The sequence below is a fragment of the Helicoverpa armigera genome, chromosome 22 (assembly GCF_030705265.1).
Source record: "Helicoverpa armigera isolate CAAS_96S chromosome 22, ASM3070526v1, whole genome shotgun sequence".
Lineage (NCBI taxonomy): Eukaryota > Metazoa > Arthropoda > Insecta > Lepidoptera > Noctuidae > Helicoverpa > Helicoverpa armigera.
The window spans coordinates 6,060,912-6,081,682 of record NC_087141.1 but is presented as its reverse complement, the minus strand read 5'-3'; the positions used below and the strand labels follow the sequence as shown (position 1 = coordinate 6,081,682).

Below are 20,771 nucleotides of genomic sequence, written 5' to 3'. Positions count from 1 at the left end.
ATAATCATTATATTTACAAAAACACAAACACAGTCTTTGCAACAATATACAAATAACCAAATACAACCTATGACGTGACTTTAGGGTCCGTTCAAACAGCCCGGCTCGGAGAGCATCGGCGCGAATTTTTTCACACAGACCGGAGCCGATCGGCTGCGCGAGTATTAAAGAACATGCAATCGGAGACAAACGACAATAAAAAGTACGCGATCGGAGTCGGTTGGCTCCTCTTATTATTTCACACCGAGCGCCTCCGAGCATTCTTAATGACAAAAGTAGTGCACATCCAAAAATAAACCTTACTACAAATACTAAGTACTCGATTTTCAACGTGTTAAGAATTTGCTCTTCTTTCCGAGCCGGTCTGTCTGAACGGACCCTTATCCACGATATTCAATATCGGAAACAATTCACATCTTTTCTATTTTATGACTACTTACTTAGACCAGATTTCACCTACAACATAAAGGTCCGTTTTTCTTAAAATTACTGTTTAAAAATATTATCGTTAAAATTCAAGCAGTTTTACTTATAAACGTGAATGAAATAATAAGTAATACTTAAGGGCTGTTTAAGAAAATTCTTATAAACGTTGCTCAAGCATGTCTTAACTAACATTTAATCACTACTTAAGACTTTAAGTAGCAATTAGTTAAGATGATGCTTAGAAGATGAATAGAGATTTTTATAAGTAAGGCTGATAGTACCTAAGCATATGTTTTAAGAAAAACTTTCCTTTACATTGTCGGTGTATGGGCCTTTATTAGATTCAATCAATCACACAGTTCATTTCTGAGTTAGGCTTTGCAACTTCTGCGCCTTAATAATCATGTTTATGTCGTATAAAATGTTTTCTATTGTAACTAACTTAAGCTTGTTACACTTTTCTTGCAGATCTTATTATGCACAGGTTGCGAAAATCTAACTTCAATCACAGTCATTTTGGTACTTACTCTATGCTTATAATAAAATATATTGTTGGAGCTAATGTGTAATGCTAAGTTTAGCACCGTATTACAGGACCTGATTTACTCTGGAAGATAAACTTAAAATTAATTAATTAGATTTACCTAATCAAATGCCTTGAAATCCACAGCTATCATCAAATAGGCACCTGGCCGTACTAAAGTTGGCAGCTAAAGGTACGTTTTGAATGCCAGCTACCAACTGCACATACTACGACTGCATTAAGCTAGTAGTCGCCTTCAGTTATTCACCGATTTCATATAGTCGCTAGTGCGGTCGACAGCTTGCTTTCAAAACGCACCTTTATGACTGCAAAACAGCCAATATGTCTGAACAAAACCATTATTCTACATGCACAATGCATCATATAGATATACAGTGGCAAAGTTATTCGACGAGAAGTGAGCACGGGAAGAATTATCATAAGTTGTGTTGGGACGTGTACCTATGTAAGTCGGACTACAATTTCATTTTTTATTCAGGTTAAAACTGGCACGTAACTTACCACCATATCAAATGGAGGTTCGAGTATTGTTCTAGGTTATTGTAAGAGTGTCACATGGTTTCTTCTTGTTGCATTATCTTCATTCTCTGCATGAAGGCTGCGAGGCCGTTAGGGCTGCTTTCTAGACTCTCGTATGTGTGGTGGTTGTTGCCCAGCTGTACAGTTAAATAGAAAAAAAGTTTTAGGAAATATAAAAATCATTTAAGTTTTTTTTTAGGAAATAGTTTTTTGTTACCTACTCTCTCGATCTTTTATATGTTATAACTCGGGAATGGCTGTACTGATTATGATATATTTTGTTTACAACAGTGAATATAATTTTGGTAAGAACATGTTTTGTGTTTTCTAGTCAAAAAAATCTAAGTGTTGGACTAGACCTTGTTCGAGCCAAATGGAAGATAAAATACACTTCGACTAGTTTTCTTAGAATAACAAAAAAGGTGCTGAACAAGAAAGCTGTGTTTGAAATGATTGAATCACTACAGTATATGATGACATATTTAATAAGTTTTGGATATAATCAGAATAGCTTATGAGTCAAAGAAATTCACAGCTACTAAAAATAGTAGCTGTGAATTTCTTTGGTTCAGGTATCGAGCACGTACATGTCGGTCCTGCTTGTGATCTCTCTCCGGTGTCGGATTGCCGTCCCATCGCAAGCAGAGAGTGAAGGAATAGGGAGTGCACTCGTGTCTGCGCAAATGCTTGTGCACTATATGTCCTGCGCAACTGGCTGATCTCCTCAAATGAGAACAGACGCCATTATTTATTATTATAAGTAGATAAATAGGTACTCACAAATCCCTTGACCCATTTAGACAGGTGTTCGGTAAAGTACTCCTGCTGGTATCTCGCGTCTACCAGCAGCACGGCGCCCCAGTCGCCGCGGTGACGGACACAACGACCCACTGCTTGGTTCAGTGCTCTGGAAATAGTTACATTAAATATAAGTAGTAATACATAAGAGAGTAAAGAAAGAAAAACCATTTATTTTACACACAAATGACGCAGAAAACATCATCCCCCGAGCCTTTTCCCAACTGTGTTGGGGTCGGCTTCCAGTCTAACCGGATTCAGCTGAGTACCAGTGCTTTACAAGAAGCGACTGCCTATCTGACTTCCTCAACCCAGTTACCCGGGCAACCCGATACCCCTTGCTTAGACTGGTGTCAGACTTACTGGCTTCTGACAACCTGTAACGACTGCCAAGGATGTTCAATGACAGCCCGGATCTACAGTTTAACGTGCCATCCGAAACACAGTCATTGGTGTCTAAGATATACTTAGAAAGTACATATAAACTTAGAAAAGTTGCATTGGTACTTGCCTGCCCTGGAATCGAACCCGCACCCTCATACTGGAGAGGTTGGTTCTTTGCCCACTAGGCGTTTATTAATGACGCAGAAAACAAACACATACAAATACAAACAAATAAATCTAGGGACATAACAAACCGTAAAACAAAAAGAAAAGCGCTGCAGTTGCGTCACTCATGCGTGAAAAGGGGCAGCGCTCGCAACGAAACAACAGCGCTGGTTTTCAGCACTGACCCACATACAGAGTACATAAACATATAAAGCACTGGTGTTGAGGATTACGAGGTCTTGCAGGAATAAAAGAACTGTAGAAATACTCAAACAACGGAGAAATATAATTTTGGTGCACACAGTACAATGCATCACAAGCAAGTGATGACATACGGTGCATTAATGCGCCTGCTTAAATTACTTCATTAGGCCGTCGGAAACGTGTTGCTATGAAGCAACGGCTAGGCGCTTCAACATGCCCCCGGGCGTTGAAAGCAACGGTTTCAACCAAATTAATCCGAGGACACCGGCAGCGGACAGATCCTGTTAAATGCGCGTCTCACAACTCCGGTGGATGTCTGTATGTCGGCTACTCGAGCGATGCCATCCTTCCCTGGGTAGACGGCCACAATCCGTCCCAAGCTCCACTTCAAGGGAGGAAGGTTATCTTCCTTTATCACGACCAATGTGTTCAGCCGTAATGCATCCTTCGAGGAACGCCACTTGGTCCGCAGCTGTAACTCTGCAACGTACTCTCTACTCCATCTGTACCAGAAATGCTGACGCAGCTGCTCAATCCGTTGAAAGCGAGATAGGCGGTTGGCAGAGTAATCGCTGAAGTCAGGTTGCTGTATGGAAGTCAGAGGTCGCCCAACAAGAAAATGTCCTGGCGTGAGCGGACTGTAATCAGCAGGATCTGAAGATAACGGCGTCAGTGGACGAGAATTCAGGACGGCTTCAATTTTAGTTAGTGCGGTGTAAAGCTCTTCAAACGTCAAATTACAATTTCCCAACACTCGATTAAGGTGGTACTTTGTTGACTTTACACCTGCCTCCCAGAGTCCTCCGAAATGTGGGGTATACGCGGGTATATAATGGAACCTGATACCATCTTTCGCTGCATCTTCACTCAATGACGAACTAGTCGATTTTAAAAACTTGGATAGTTCGTTGTATGCACCGACAAATGAGGTACCGTTATCGGAAAGATATCAACGGGTTTTCCTCGACGAGCAATAAATCGATGCAAAGCCAGTAAGTAACTTTTACCCGTTAAGTCGCCAACAAGTGCCAAATGAATAGCTTTAGTGGTGAAACATATAAAAATGGCAATGTACACCTTTACCAGCCTGCATCCACGGCCTTGACGACTGGCACACAAGATAGGGCCGGCGTAATCAACGCCTGTACTCTCGAAGGGATAACCTGGACGAAGCCGTTCTTGCGGTAAGTTACCCATAATAGGTGTTACAAGCTTACCCTTCATGCGCCGACACAGAACGCACTTATAATAACAAGCCTTCGCCAAGTTGCGGCCCCCTATCGGCCAATAAGATTCCCTTATCGATGCTAATAATAATTGCGGGCCAGCGTGCAAAAGCCTTTTATGCTCAAAATAAAATAATAATTTGGTAAATTGATGAGTGGACTGTAATAGACAAGGATGTTTTTTATTATATAAAATTCTAATAATTAGTTTTAGGATACTGCTTCTGGCATGACTTTATAAATCTTAACACATAATTTGTAACAGCATTTTCATGGAGACAACAATAGGGCCTAATAGACCTAAAGGGTCAAAGATTCGCGTAATCACGGACAACAAATCACGTTTAGTAGACCCGGCTGATCGCTGACTCAATTTTATAGGGAACCCTAATTCATCTGATCTAAAGTGTTCCAATTCAGTATTATTATTATCAGAAGCAGTTTTAGAAAAATTACATTTTAAATCATTACATAGCAATGAAATTGAATTCTCACTAATTGGACCGGAAACTATCCACCCTAAACTAGTTTCATACAAAACAGGTTTTCCGGTACCGAGCTTTATTCTCTGTGATCCTAACAAATCCCAAAAGAGATCAGCACCGATGAGAATATCTACCTCAGCGGGCTTGCAAAATGTAGGATCTGCTAAAGTTATATTTAGCGGAATATTTAATTCGGCAATAATTTCACGGCACGGAACATTACTTGTAATGTATGGCAAAACAAAACAATTAAGATCGAAAGTAACACTATCGTCCATCGGTGTTATCCTTACACGACACAATTTACCTACGTGCGACGTAATATTATTAATGCCGAGTATAGATTGATTTACTTGTGTTGTTGCTAACTTCAATTCTCTGCATAACCGGTCTGTGATGAATGACGATGTGCTGCCGCTATCCAGAACCGCGCGAGCGACGTGTACCACGCCATTGTGGTCCCGCAGTTTAACCTGTGCGGTGGATAACAACACATCACGCTGCTTATGATCACGGGATGATGCAATGTTTGCTGACAATGCTACGTTACTCGTGTCCGTGGAAGCAGACGATACAGACGAAGATGCTGACGAGTTATTTGAATTAACACTAACTGTATTCACCTCAGTGCATTTACTATCGGTGTGAACTAGTGTATTATGCCTGCGCTTGCATAGTTTACAACCTGGTTTTTTACATTTATTGGCATAATGACCGGACCGAAAGCAGTTAAAACAAATCTTAAAGGTGGGCAATAGTTGTAGTCGAGCGTCATTGCTGAGTGCGAGAAACTGTGGACAATTATTTAACGAGTGATCATCGTTACAATTAGGACACACTTTGCGAGATATTTCGTTGTTATTTACGTTGTGATTAAGAGACTGTGTAGCTACCATAGATTTTATCTTAGGACATGATTTATTAGATGTTTGGGAACAATTATTGCGCGATAATTCTAAGGTTTCAATAAGATCAGCTCGATTACGCAGAAATTTCATGAAGTCGTCGAATGTTATAGGGCTGTCCTTATCTAACCTGCCTTTGCACTCTTCCCACTCGCGATAGGTCATTTGATCAAGCTTGCGAGTTACAATATAAATCAATAACGTGTCCCACTGCTTAACAGGCTCACCTAACGACTCTAATGCTCGCAAGTTTTTATTTATTAAATCAATTAAAGACTTTAATACAACAGAAGACTCCTTTGTGATACTTTCAACATTAAATAAAGCAGACACATGATTTTGTATTAGTAATCTTCTGTTATCAAACCGATCACATAACAACTGCCATGCCACAGAATAATTACTCGAAGAACATTCAATAGAATTAATAACTACCGCAGCCGACCCTTCAAGAGATGCTCTCAAGTAGTGGAATTTATTAATATCGTCAATGCTATCATTGCAATGGACAAGACTACTAAAGGTGTCACGGAATTCCAGCCAATTCGTATATAAACCGCTGAACTTAGGTAACTGAATTGTTGGCAACTTAACTGGCTTATGCACATTCGTGTGAGTACTTTTACAGCTTTCCATCGACCCATTATCTTTATTATATTCACTGATAATATTCTGTGCCCTAGACAAGGATTTATAATAAAGAGACTCAAAATCAGCACGTTCGGAAAATTGTAATTTAATGTCCTCGACAATGCATTCCAGACGTAACTGTACCTCATCATACTGCTCATACAACGACTCCATCTTGCCTATGCGCAGCTGCAGCTCAGCCGTGTCACAACTGGTTAGGGTTCTGTCCTTGAGTGAATCCAGAAAGTTAACGAAAGCAGTCAATCGACCTTTGAAGCTTCCTCGCTTCTTAACTAATTCCCTTTCCTCGGACATGCTGGGAGACAAGTGTATTCAACCTGGAATTGATACAGGAATACTATTAAGCTATGAACAATAAGTACTTGAGACGCTTCTACAAGCTTTAAAATTGGTACAGTTAATAATTACTAAACCAATAATGTAAAACACAATATAATTTAACTATGATTTAACGTTCGTTAACTTTAAGTTATAGTTAATGATGCAATATGTTCAGTTACCTACTCACAATATTATGTTATAAAACTTTACTGCAAACCAATTAACGAAGCAAATAAATTAATAAACACTATTCTAATTAAATACACCAATTGAAACGAACTCAAAATAACATTAAGTTAATTGATATTTAACAATGACTTGCATTAATATCTAACACTCAAAACTATGCCGATTATGTCTAGGTACCTACTAACATAAAAATAATTATGTGAATTAGTTACAGTTTTGTATAAATAAAGTTTAAATTATGTAGCAAATAGCTAACTATACTATAGTAAATATGAATTTAAACTTTTACTGTTAAAAATACTAATTACAATGTAACAAAGTACCAAATGATTTCAATCTAACACAATGCACTAATGTAATATAATACTAAGAAAATACACTAACCTGTGATATTTCTTGACGATATACTTTTATTTATATTACCTGAGTGTTGGGTGATGATATTAATAACAATAAATGCAATACACCGCAATTAAATTGCTTGAGATCAGTCCAAATAATTGTCCTGCACAAAACCTGCAAGTCACGCCGGCTAATTGTCACGCCCGGCTAATTGACGATCCTTAATTATTTCTTCCTTCAATTTTAAGCGCTGATCTTCATATATCCTGCTCGTAATGGGCCATGTTGAGGATTACGAGGTCTTGCAGGAATAAAAGAACTGTAGAAATACTCAAACAACGGAGAAATATAATTTTGGTGCACACAGTACAATGCATCACAAGCAAGTGATGACATACGGTGCATTAATGCGCCTGCTTAAATTACTTCATTAGGCCGTCGGAAACGTGTTGCTATGAAGCAACGGCTAGGCGCTTCAACAACTGGTACTCAGCTGCATCCAGTTGGAAGCCGACCCCAAAATAGTTGAGAAAAGGCTCGGGAGATGATGACATAAGAGAGTAAATAAAAGGAGAATATGAAGGCAGGACATATGGTGGGCTGCGGGATTGTTAGAAAGAGTTACCGCGGCCCTGGCACATAAAAAGCCTACGACGGAACATGGTGAGTTTTAGTCAGTAAGAGTCTGACACTCCCTCACCGGTGGTACCTACATATGGTAGTTTATACGGGAAGTACATAAGAGAGCATAGGGAGAGTACATAAAAAGAAAAAATGATTGATGTCACAAGTGAGTTAAAATTGTAGGCATACCCTCATTGCCACTGAAACTGAACTTTTAACTAAAAGTCATATTAAGATTGTTTATCTTCTTTAACTTAGTAAAACTAAAAACAAACATCTGGAATTTCCTCCTTTTTGGCAAGTCCACTAAAAATATTTGCTAACTTACCTATATGCTTGCACTCGGAGCCACTCGCTGCCGGTCAGTAGACTCCGTTCCTTTAGATGTTTGTTATTGTACTCCATCTTCGCGCTCACCGCCGTGTCGTATGTGTTCGGGTATGGTACACCCACCTGGCGATAAATAAATAGTACCTTATAATACTAGATATTATAATAAAGTAATAATAATAATATATGCGCTGCAAAAAAAAAAGATTTTATCACAATTTGGCTTCGAAAGTTATTTTCGAGATGGCTTTCGAAGGAATATAAAAAGTCATTCAAGAGGAACTGTGCAAATTATTTTTGATTAAGACGAGAAAAATAAGTGGCCATATCTTTTTTAATGTAAAAAATAAAATTCATAATTATTTATTCGTCGAAATTTCAGTACAGACCCTCAAATAGGCTATTGTGTTGGCAATAAGAAAGACGGGAAGCAGCTGGTCCGGTTTGATTGCTAACTAAATATTTGAATGGTACTTACACACACAACCGCTCTCGCCTGGTAGTCCTTGAAGTCCATGCCCTCCGAGACCTTCCCGCGGTACACCGCGAACAGTAACGCGCCCTTCTCTGTACCTACTGTTTGGTAGAAATCCTGGAACAATACATTATAAGTATGGTTACTTTGGTTCATACATATCCTTGCCTTAGGAATTACATGGACTATGACTATTTTAATCCGGGTACGGGAAGTAGGAGGCGGCTGGAATTGTAGGGAGCAGCTAGTAATGTCATTTCTTTGCAACGTCAGCAGATGTTATGATAAAACGGGGAAGATGATGGACAGTCACGTTGACCAGACACAACCCACAATAACTTAAACGTCAGTGTGACACTTGTCTAAAAAAAATTCAGATTATGACGTTGAAATAAGGTCCATTTTGCAGCCACACTTTTTTTAGATAAGTGTCCGACACATGTTTTAGTTTTTGTAGTAAGACCAAACTTGTTTAATAACATTATGGACAGTGAGAAGATGTAAACAAAACATAGAGGAGTGGAAGGAATCAAAGTTTTGAGCTCAATTTTGGTTCAACTTTTCCTAACGAAAACATAAATATAAAAGAAATATTATTTTTTGACTCACATTCATGATCTCCTCATGATCTTTATCGTTCCTCTTCTCACAGAACACGTTCTTGATTCTGTTCATCTTCTCCCACACGCCTGTTTCGCGCCAACTGAAATAAAACTGTTATAAATATTCTGACAATGTAAGTTTATCACACTTAGTATATTAAGTTTAGGTTCCTTCGTTAATAAAACGAATGATGACGATTTCTTTTAAATTTGCCAGCTTCCACCCACGGTTTCAGGAAACTACTTTACTTTCCGTATTCGGATAAAAATGTCCCCTGGGTCTAAGCTACCTCTCCATTAATTTTCACCTAAATCGGTTCGGCAGTTCTTGATTGGTAAGTTGGTCACTATTTCTATCCTTATTTTATATATGGCGGAGAGCAGATATTCCTTTTGTAATCTGTATTTAGGTATTTATTTATTAAACCATTTAGGTACACAGTTAACACATGTAAGAAGTAGAGGTAACATAAAATAGTACAAAGGTACTGCTTATCTATGTATATAAAAATGAAACCCGCTTTCCGTTGTCACGACATAACATGAAAACGGCTTGACCGATTTGGCTGAAAATTAGAGGAGAGGTAACTTAGACCCGGGAGGAGGTTAGTAGAAGGGTATATAGTTTTTATTTTTGCAGACCAGTAGTAGGAGAGTTAGAATATCTCTTTTATAGTCGTCGGATATCTTGTAATTCCCTTTTGATCTCTCTCCGGTGGTGTCGGATTGCCGTCCCATCGGGCTATGAGAGTGAAGGAATAGTGAGTGCACCTGTGTCTGTGCAAACGTTCGTGCACTATAATATGTCCTGCGCAGCTGGCTGATCTCCTAATATGAGAACAGCCGCCGTGGCCGAAATCGGGCGTGGACGCCATTAATTCCCTTTTTGGATACTCACTCTCTAACCAGCTTATCCAGCAGTGAGTAGGAAGGCAGGAAGCACAGCACCCCGTGCGGCGCCAGCTCACACACGCGCAGTAAGGCGGCGCCCAGAAACGCGCGAGCCGCTGGATTGTCTGAAGCGGCCGATGTGAACTTCTGCCGATTGCCCGACGCACCTATTAGAGAGCCTATCCATACCTGGAATGAGAGCAGATTGTAAACAAGCAAATATGCAAGATATTTCTGGCCTCATTCAGATAGTATATATACAACATGTAACGTAATTAACGCACACCCTCAGACACCCCAATTAGAATATTATGTTATAATCATAATACACACACTGAATTTTTAATTTAACATGTATATGCATTGTTATTTACTAAATTAGTTATACCAATTCTTGGAGAACTTTTTGGTCATACTACTTCGCACGCAAATATCGCGCCGCTCGACTCGACACAACATAACGAAACTACGGAAAAAGCCGACAATACACGAAGTCTTATTACTTTGAGTTACGGTCTATTTGAATTTGTTTTGACTGTACAGGGTTAATATGACAATAATTTCCGTAGTTTTAATTATTTTTGGGATAAAAAATTACCTATATTAAAAATGATATAAATCGATTCAGTAAACGATTCTGAACAAACTAATTTCAGGATGTGCGTTAATTAACTTACATGTTGTATACATACAAAATGTCCCAAAAAATTACGGTCAGACTACAAAAAACGAGGAACGGTGAACTTTTAAAATCACCAATAGAATTTCTCTGTATCAGGGAAGCTGTTGTCGAGATGTTTGAAAAATGTATCATAAGCTTAAAACTACATCGGTTTGGTGAAGCCCTAAGTTTTATTTTCTAAAAATCACAGATCTCATCGCGACACGTCAAATCGCACTTGCATAAACGCTACCGTACCAAAATGGTCATACATGAAAAACAGATACAAATCTGCCTTCCCTCTACATTATTGATGATTTCTGTACATCCTAACTTTGAACCAAATTCCTCATTTATAATACATGTAAAACATTGTACGAACCCTATCCTGAGGTATAACATGGCTGGGAGACACCTGGTGCCGGAAGACAGTGGCCAGCTCCGAGTGGAGGCTGAGCAGCGGCGTCAGGGTGCCCGAAGACAGTGCCAGCGACCGGCACTTGTGCAGTCCCTCCATCACTATGCCAGGGTTCATGCACAGCAGGGAGAGACTCAACGAGTCTTTTGATATCCACTGGAAGAAAATTGGTATGGAGTACTTCAAAATTCTAACCTCCCCACTCAGAGACATTTAATGATTACTTAAGACACTCCTTAGTGACGGAATGTCATACAAATGTCCTTCACTAAGGAATGGCTTAAGTAACCATTAAATGTCTCTGAGTGGGGAGGTAAAGGATAAAAAAAATAATGTTACTGGTGAATGAAACTTACGTCTTTCTTGTCCTATGCAGCAAAAAAATACAAAATATACATTAATAAGCATTTCACACAAATATATACAAAAAATGGTAGAAGAGAGGTTTGGATCAAATCGAATTCCATGACATGATTGGGGGTAAAAAGTTTGCAAATGATGTGCATGCAATATTGTATTTCATACATAAGTACTTCAGGAAACAACCTTTTTTCCTTTAAGCATGTATTAAATGCAATATGACACCATCAGAACACAATTCTACTAATGTTATATAAGCATGCATATTATTGGTGAAACATATTTTTATTTTTATCCTCGATACGTGGGCATATAAAGTTATACACATAAAATACCTGTGTATTTTACTCCACTGAAGCTACTTATATATTAAAATAATAGTATTTACCTCGTTAAACTGCGAGGCTCTCCAGGAAGTATTACTAGATAAGGAGTTAGTCTTCCCGGTAATGTGCCGAATGAGAGCCGGCTTGAAGTCATCCATATATTTACACTCACCGCGGAACAGAAAACCTATAAAAATATATGTAATTATAAGAAAAGTTTTTTTGTGAAAGAAATATTTAAAATATGAAAATGCCCGTGGATAAATAACAGCCACATACAATATATATGGGTCGATCAATCATATAGGCCGGTCTGTGGATGGGTGACCATCTTGTCATGACAAGTTCCTCCTTGTTTCGGAAGGCAGTATAAATTGGTCATTTGAACATCTTTGGCAATCGTTACAAGTAGTCAGAATCCAAAAACACTGATCAACTGCCTTATCAAGGGGTATCCAGTGTCCCGGGTAACTGGGTTGAGTTGGTCAGATCGACAGTTGCTCAATAAAACACCAGTACTCCACTGCATCCAATTAGACTGGGAGCCGACCTCAACATAGTACGTTAAAGGCTAGGCAGAGAAAAGATTTCTACATTAAATCTTACCTAACACCATATCCATAGATTCCAATAGTGTGCCGGTGGCTTGAGTGGCTCCCATCAACGTCCGCGGGTCTTCTCGAAGACGACGACAGAAATTCTCACTGTTGTGCTTGAATTCTGAAATTATAATTATTATATTTTTTGACCGACTTTCCAAAAAAGAGGAGATTCGGGCTTTTATATTAGCTTTATTTCAGTGGTGGGCACTGTGGCTGCAATCCTGATTTACTTATGATATCAAACTAATTTTTCTTTTTATCAATAACTGACTTTGAAAAGAGGAAGAGGTTCTCATTTATACAATACAGTTTTTGAAAATCGAATGAACTAAATGAATACCTAAGAATTTTGAATTTTCTTAACTAAGGTTGTTGATTATGAATGATGTTAGTAACATAGTCCTGAAATGTCCTGAACGGTTGTCAATGTCGTACCAATAACACGTTCTAGGGTAGAAAATATAACACAATTATTATTATACTGTAATGTGTAATACACCAAGCTGTAATGAAATCTATTACCTAACAAATAAGGTATACAGGAATGAATTTTATCCAGTGCGCAAACTTTGTCAATTTATAGTTAAATAAGTTTTATAGATACGTATATTTTTATTTTGTATTGTTTTAGTACAAAAAAGAAAAGTTATTGATATCGAAAGATGTTTATTTTGTAACCTTTAGTACGGTCACAGTCGTCATAGTATGCACGGCGGCAACGCGAAACCGGTTTACTGACGGAGCTCCGATCGGCGCGCGTAAGTATAGTTGGTATCCATATTTTGCTGATTTTAGGGCGGACAAAAGAATGAAAAATTTTTAAATTGATTTTTTTTTACTGATGATGCAGATATGTTCTGTTAACGATTCTGGACCAGCAGTTTTTTTTTGCGCACTGCTTAAAATTCATTCCTGTATAATACATTACCGTTATACTGTTTATATCCAATGTTGTGGTTGTTGAGTGTGCCGACGAAGTGTTCGGTTTGCCACTTGTAAACTGCCTCGTTGTTGTTCACTGGTTGCTGGTTTATTAACGGTATCTGGTTTGCAAACCTGTGTACAAGTAAGCACAAACATATTTAAACATCAGAATTTAGAACCTCCCCCTTTTTTGCGAAGTCGGTTAAAAAGTTACATAACGGGTAGAGATGGCCTTTTTTATTTTTTTTTAATGTCAGTACACCTTTTCACACACGGTCGGTTAGCCCAATGCTAAGTTAATAATTAACTTGTGTTATGGGTGCTGACACAACTGGTAAACTACATCTGGCTACACATATACATATTTATAAATACATATTGTAACACCCACACCACAGCCAACAAGCATGCTCATCACACAAATGTCAACCGAACCGGGAATCGAACCCGGGACCTCAGGTTCGGCCGTCCGGCATGGTGACCATTGCGCCATCAAGGCCGTCAATACTTAGAATTAGAAGCCTTAATCATTTAGAAGATTTTTCAACGGAACCTTTAAGGTTTGAGGGAGAAGACACTTAAAACAACTTCACTTTGCTCGTCGGGATAAAAACCTGAGTGCTTGAAATCGTCAAGATTTTTGACCGATTTCTAAAAAAGAAGGTTCTCAGTTTTATCCTTATATTTGTGCCCGATTATCTCACGTTTTGCTGAACCAGTTTTCAGCATATTTTTATTTATTTAAATCAGGCATCAAACCCACAGAAAATACTATACATATACAGCCTTACTTATATACTTGAATTAAATAATAGGTAATAGGGTTGTTTAAGAAAATTCTTACTTATAAACGTTGAAGCATGTCTTAACTAACATTTAATCACTACTTAAGGCTTTACGTAGTAATTAGTTAAAATTATGCTTAGAAGATGATTAAAGATTTTTATAAGTAAGGCTGATATATTATAACGTTAAATCATATACTCATACATATTTTATATAAACATAGCATATTTTTCAGACTAAGGAGAAGGTTGGATTAATTCGATTTTTCATCAGGTATAATTGATAATTACCAGTCGTCCCAATTCTTGAGCGTTTTCAGTAGAGATTCAACATATGACTCCACTTCTGGGTTATGGAAGCGATACTCGGCTACGTACTCCAGTTCCTGCAATGGGTAAAAAAAAAAAAACTATATAGATATTTCTAGACAGAATCTGGAAACGACTTGAACATGTCGCTACACATATATAAAGAAATATACATATTTATAACAGTGAAAATTGCAAATGGTTGATTTAATATCTGTGAATGCCAGGAAATTCCTTGGAGTAAAAAAACGACTTATACTTCGACGTCTGAACTTCAGGAAAAGTTAAAGAACAAAAGTTGAAGAATTTAGTATTGTTTTTGCTTTTCAGTCTTCTCAGAAGGTGTTAAATTACTTCTTCTTCCTGCTCTGTTCCCAATTTTATTTGGGGTCGGCGCAATGTCTCCCGCTTCTATTCTTCCCTATCGCTCGTCATAATGACACTAATGCCCATTTTCACCAACAACCTCTTAACGTTTCCCTAACTAAGCGTCACTTAGAATAAGGGCTCCCTCAATAATAAATTATAGGGACACTTAAACATTGGTGAACACGAAATTCGCATTAAGTGTTCCCTAAATGCTCTTAAGGGATCCCTAAATTTAAGTATTTGTTGGTGAAAATGGGCATTACTCCTTTTACTTCTTACTTTTTTACGTTCCTTATTCATGTCATCTTTCATGCAATCCATCCATTTTTCTTAGGTCTTCCTAAGGTGTTAAATTACTGTTGTTTCTTAATCTGTGCTTTTGCACTGCTCACCTTGATAGCATTCTGTATCTGTGTCCGGGTGATATTGACGGAGGCGACGTCCCGACAGATACCCTCGATGTTGTGAGCTTCATCTATTATCACTACCGCACCCGTCAGTTCTATTGACATCTGTACGAGAAACAGAAATAAATATATACCACCTTGCTACTGTACAGTCAACTTCAGGTCAGTGCTAACAGTTTTATAGGAAAATCGTATTTGTTACTATCGAGTTAAGGTGCATGACAGTTACCACTGATGTGCGGTCTACCGTACTTTGGACATACGCCTGTCCCTTTGGAGGTACGAACATTTAGGACAACTTAAACATCCGTTTTTCATAACAACTGTTTACTTTGAAAATTGTATGTAAAAATTCATAGTAAATAGTTAAGAAAAACTGACGTTTACGTTGTCGGTAAACCTGGACTTAAATAAAAAGGCCTATTTATACCAGCACTTCAAGGTTGGCAGCGGCATTCAGCAGTTTTTCAATGATATAATTCCACCAAATCAAAAAATATGAAATTTGAATTTTAATACCCACGCCTTCAAACTAATTCCAATTATTGTACTACTTCTGAAAATAAACACATCCCAAAGACTGATAGCTGATCTCAAATAAGGAGATCAGCCAGCTGCGCAGGACATACTACCTATAGTGCACGAGCATTTGCTTGGACACAGGTGCACTCCCTATTCCTTCACTCTCATAGCCCGATGGGACGGCAATCCGACACCACCGGGAGAGTTCACAAACAGGAACGACATTTGCGTTTCCAAATACTATCATAATACTATTTCGAAAAATGACGACATAAAAAATATACTCACGCTATTTCTGATAGAAGGATCAATCAGATAGTTGTACGGGCAGAATACAATATGGGAAGTTTTCGCCATCGCCCTAGCTCCATAGTACGGACAGGCTTCTCTTTCCCGGCCTATTTCCACCAGATCTTCAAGGTCAAAGGCAGCTGGCATGCAGCCGTGGTTCATGGCAACTCGGTTATCGTAGAACTTGCAGTTGGAATTCTCTTTATTTTCGCTCCTTTCGCTTTTTCTGAGCGGCTGGAAGGGAAATTAAGAGATGATTGTAAATATGTATATTATGTTAGTTTTATTTTCATGTTTCGGAAAATTTTATCAGTTTTTAGTGAACTGAGAAAAACTATTTGAAAAATTATAGGTAACATAAAATATCATAGGTACATTTTCCTGATACTAAAATAATAAACTTGCAAGTTTGGACGGATGTTTGTGTCTTGACACTTTAAGCAAAATCTACTAAATAGCCTATGGTAGGTATGATCAATGGAGGACACACAAGGGACAGCTAGTTATAGAATACATTATTTTAAGTAGGTAGAAATATAACAAAACATACCTTAATACACGCCCTGCACATATCATTCCTAGAAGTCCAGAGATTCCTATCGAAGTCCTTAATACAGCTCTTATCTCTACTAGACAGAAGGGTCATTTTCACTTGGCCACAATACGAGGTCCTCTTAAACTCTTTAATGACTTGTTTCAGCTGTGTATGAGTCCTGGCCCCGTAGTAAATGGTGGGTAGGCTGCAATCAACAAACATGGATGTGCGGATCCGAAGCTTTTCCACCAGGTTGTAAAGGTTTCTGTAACCAACCACCTATGTCACCCTAGTACGTCATGCAGTTGCTATCTACTAAGTTATTTTGCTTTTTGAGGGAGTTGCATCAATATCGTATTGTTTAAGTATAGTATATAGATCATGTTAAAAGGGAGGTGTAACTTAAAATATGTATAATAAGAAGAAATTGTAAAAAATACTGGATATTGATGCTACCGACCAATAATCACACAAAAACAACAATTAAATCAAAACTACTATGAACACTATTTTATTGCATTTGTATTAAGTACACACAATATAAAAAATAATTTATAAAATTCAGGTGCTATATAAACAACAAAATATCACAGTTTACACATAAAGCAAAAAAGCAACATATTATTTGTCCAAATCTAAGATCTATTGTCAACTACCTAAGGTAGAAAATAAGAAAGCATCAATTACCAGCTGTAACACTCAAGGCACCCAACACCAGATTAGTTGCAATTGCAATAATGCACGTACTTGGTTTACATGCAACATGAAAAATAAACATTATGTTGTTTGTGTTAATAACATTATTTATTGCTTAATTTCATTAAAAAATTAAGGCTGAAAAAATGAAGGAAAAATCGAGGTTCGAGTTGGTGACTTTATTTTAGTAAAAACTAGAAACATGCAAAGAAAAAAAGTGTTTCGTTTGTTTCTTTAACTGAATAACGCATTCCCTTGGATTATTTTATACCATCACCACACCACACCCATTTAAATCAGTTTAACTTTTCAAATTGTAAGCATAAACACATAATCATCATCAGCCTTTTCTATTCCACTACTGAGCACAGGCCTCCTCTCACACAGAGAACGATTCAGTGTCAATCACCACGCAAGCATAAAAAGAGCAAAAAACCAGCCAAATTAAAAATACAAAACTTGAAAACAAAATAGACTGTAATACATACCTAACACTTTCAGGAGTATTAGGTATTACAACGTCGGTAGTCTTCTCAGGGGTGTGAGGGATACTCTTCTTGCTGTCATCTATACATTCCGTGGATGTTAGGCGTGGTCGCTTGTGAATAGTCACCTGGTTACACGAAGATTCTGTAAATATATAATATTTGTTGTATTGTTAAAATTGTTTGAGGGTCAAGAAAAATAAACCTACTAAGAATATAATTAGGAAAAGAAGTAGAATCAAGTGGCTAATAAGAATTATGAATAATCTTCTCCCTTTTCCTGTAAGCACTGCTTCCTACAAGATTTTATGAAAAAAAATCCAATTAAAATTTTCGATTATCTAGAAAGTGTATGGAAAATGCGGTATCTCAGTGTTTAATACTGTCTACGAAGTGATGTCATAAGAGTTCGTTTTAACCGACTTCGAAAATAGATGGAAGTATTTTCCTTTAATAGTCTTGAGCTCCAGAATCTCATTGGTGCATATATATCTATTTGGAAATATATAATGACGTATAGACACATTCACCTATATCATTCAATTTTAGTCGCCGCTTAGACACACTAACTGAACAATATAGAATATTAATATATATTTATCGCAGTTTCTCATCTAGCTAAGTATTCTCATGGTGCGTATACGTGAACGTATGTAATCGGCTTTCATCACTCAATGCTAGACGAAGCACATTGTTTCTACGGAATTAAAGCTTAGACATACTGAGAGTACGCTACAAGAAGTGGATGTATGCAGTTTCAAAAGTATATATTTCAGATCTGATTCTAGGGAAATGTAAGTTATGTAAGACACATTTTTAGATGGTATTATTGTATGTGGTATGTTTTTTTCTAGGGCATGGGTGTAATTTGAATAGTTTTTTACTTTTCTTGGTGATCGAGTATAAAATGTATGTCACCCAATTACACATGTACTCATTCTGCACCTTAAACACCTATGTACGAGTACGAAAAGATAAGATAAAAACTCATTCATTCAAAGTAAGCTGACAATCAGTACTTTTTGAAGGTCAATTTTACAAAAGATAGCCCCAAGAACGCCCTTCCTTAAGACACCTTATTAACTAAATTCCCAAAAATGAGGATATTCAAAGACACTTCTATGAAAGATTCAATTCGGCTAGTTTTACATTCCCTTTTAAACCTTTCCTGTGACCAATTTATATATCTTACTATTAATCAGTCTCGCTTATTCTATTTGTATAATGACGTCATACCGTAGCATAACATCAACATGTTACAACCGTCCGATTATAATGCAGTGCTACACAAAGCCAGGCGGATCGTGGAGCTATGCGCTAGCTATGACATTTCCGGCATACTCGCACTAGCAGACGACGATCCCACTAATAATGTTCACGTCTAATCAACGCGCGGATTTAGCATTTACTTGTAGACTATAGTGTATTGTGTATTCGATTTTGATTGGTTTGTCTTGTAATCATAGCTTAGCCAGGGCATTGTATGTATTTTAGAACGATAATTGTTATGTAAGTTTTGTAAAAGACGCTAATGCCCGCTTCCTACAAAATTAAACGATTCTTTCTGGTTACAGATGGAAACTATTTCGTTTTATAAGAACCATGTAAAAAAGCTGAAGTTTATGTTCTAAAGGACTAAGAGCAATTTCTAGTTTTTAAGTAACGGCTTAGTTACAAATTATTTTTCTTTTAATAGTGGTTTGTTTAAGACATACCTAATAGCTTTTAATATAAGAAATGATTGCATAAAATTAAGGAAACTGGTAGAATAAAAAGGAGAAGGGTGGGGAGTCATTGAACTGCGGTACCTAAAATAACTATCTATGGTTAAACTGTGTATTCCTAAGTATTTCTTCTCATTAACGGCCCACTATCTTAAATTAGAAAAAAAGGATTACTTACACTATTTTTCAGTCAACAATGTATCATCAAAAAACAAAATCATCGTATTTCAAAATGGCGGCGCGTCATGATGGCGTCACCCCGCCATTACAGTTAATAAGTCAGGGAGAGTAATAGACGTAAATATATCGAGATTCAGACCCCTCGGCATGTCGCCAGTCCACTTCATTATGACTGGGGGTGATAAAAACCTGTTCTTAGTTGCATCTGTTATTAATTTGAATCTGTTGTAAGTAATTGCAATATCTTTTGTTGTATGCCGTAGGTAGGTACATTGTAGGAAGGGGATGGCTAAGGTTCATGATAATACTGGGATATCATCTTGCCACGGATTTATGCATCAGTATTATTTTGAATATTAGTTACATCTCTACATTGTATTTTTTCTAGCTAGATCGTTAGATAGGCTCACCATATAGTCTAGATTTTTTTCAATTGGACAATTCCTGGCCACTTTTTCATGGAATATATTAAGTGCACTACGAAGTCTGAGAGTTAGGCAGAAATTAGCCTATACCTTGGACTTGCTTTTGATAAATTCCAGGATGTAGATCATCCAAATCCTCTCTGCCACGGTATTTTCTATATTTAAGAAAAATAGGCAATATAATTCGGTACTGTACCTTCATCTGATTCATCCTTGTAGGGAGTCTTCTCCTGACGTTTGGTGGTGGAAGACGCACCATCCTGCTCCGGTTTGTAGTATATACTTTTTTCACCTGAAAACATAATTTATCAAAGTTATTTACTGTGATAATTATCAGCTTATATATTATACCAAAAGACATCATCATCATCCTTTTCCCAACAATGTTGGGGTCGGCTTCCAGTCTTAACCGGATTCAGCTGAGTACCAGCGCTTTACAAGGAGCGACTGCCAATCTGACGTCCTCAACCCAGTTTTACCCGGGCAACCCAATACCCCTTGGTTAGACTGGTGTCAGACTTACTGGCTTCTGACTACCCGTAACGCCTGCCAAGGATGTACAATGACAGCCGGAACCAGATAGAAAAATGTAGGTATAAAAAGTTTCACTAATTAACACAACCAGGATTTGATTTGTAGCTCTCTCCATTATCAATTTAATCTAAACCGGA

The 20,771-nt window shown here is 37.6% G+C and overlaps 1 protein-coding gene and 1 long non-coding RNA gene across 5 annotated transcripts in view; both read right to left on the bottom strand.

Moving 5' to 3' along the window:
- Positions 1–375: 375 nt before the first annotated feature.
- LOC110375603 (Fanconi anemia group J protein homolog) overlaps positions 376–20,771 on the bottom strand; it is a 68,971-nt gene continuing 48,575 nt past the window's right edge. The window contains exons 4-21 of one of the 4 annotated variants that reach the window (XR_010277582.1): positions 20,297–20,392; positions 17,775–17,916; positions 16,606–16,855; positions 16,053–16,289; positions 15,228–15,347; positions 14,449–14,543; positions 13,377–13,504; positions 12,453–12,566; positions 11,909–12,033; positions 11,517–11,528; positions 11,125–11,316; positions 10,089–10,270; positions 9,198–9,291; positions 8,592–8,705; positions 8,112–8,236; positions 2,270–2,396; positions 1,472–1,626; positions 376–1,033 (exon numbers count right to left, since the gene is read on the bottom strand). Coding sequence is in view for 3 of the 4 variants with exons in the window: in XM_021333766.3 (XP_021189441.3) it covers positions 1,522–1,626; positions 2,270–2,396; positions 8,112–8,236; positions 8,592–8,705; positions 9,198–9,291; positions 10,089–10,270; positions 11,125–11,316; positions 11,517–11,528; positions 11,909–12,033; positions 12,453–12,566; positions 13,377–13,504; positions 14,449–14,543; positions 15,228–15,347; positions 16,053–16,289; positions 16,606–16,855; positions 17,775–17,916; positions 20,297–20,392 (2,258 nt within the window). In the remaining variant the exon portion in view is untranslated. Of the gene's footprint in view, positions 1,627–2,269; positions 2,397–8,111; positions 8,237–8,591; positions 8,706–9,197; positions 9,292–10,088; positions 10,271–11,124; positions 11,317–11,516; positions 11,529–11,908; positions 12,034–12,452; positions 12,567–13,376; positions 13,505–14,448; positions 14,544–15,227; positions 15,348–16,052; positions 16,290–16,605; positions 16,856–17,774; positions 17,917–20,296; positions 20,393–20,771 lie in introns of all 4 variants that reach the window. The other 3 variants (XM_021333766.3, XM_064040390.1, XM_064040389.1) reach the window with 3 other exon arrangements.
- LOC135118432 (uncharacterized) lies at positions 5,920–7,634 on the bottom strand. Its single transcript, XR_010277586.1, has 2 exons — positions 7,202–7,634; positions 5,920–6,624 (listed from the first exon to the last, which is right to left on the bottom strand). It is a non-coding gene; the product is annotated as an uncharacterized LOC135118432 (long non-coding RNA).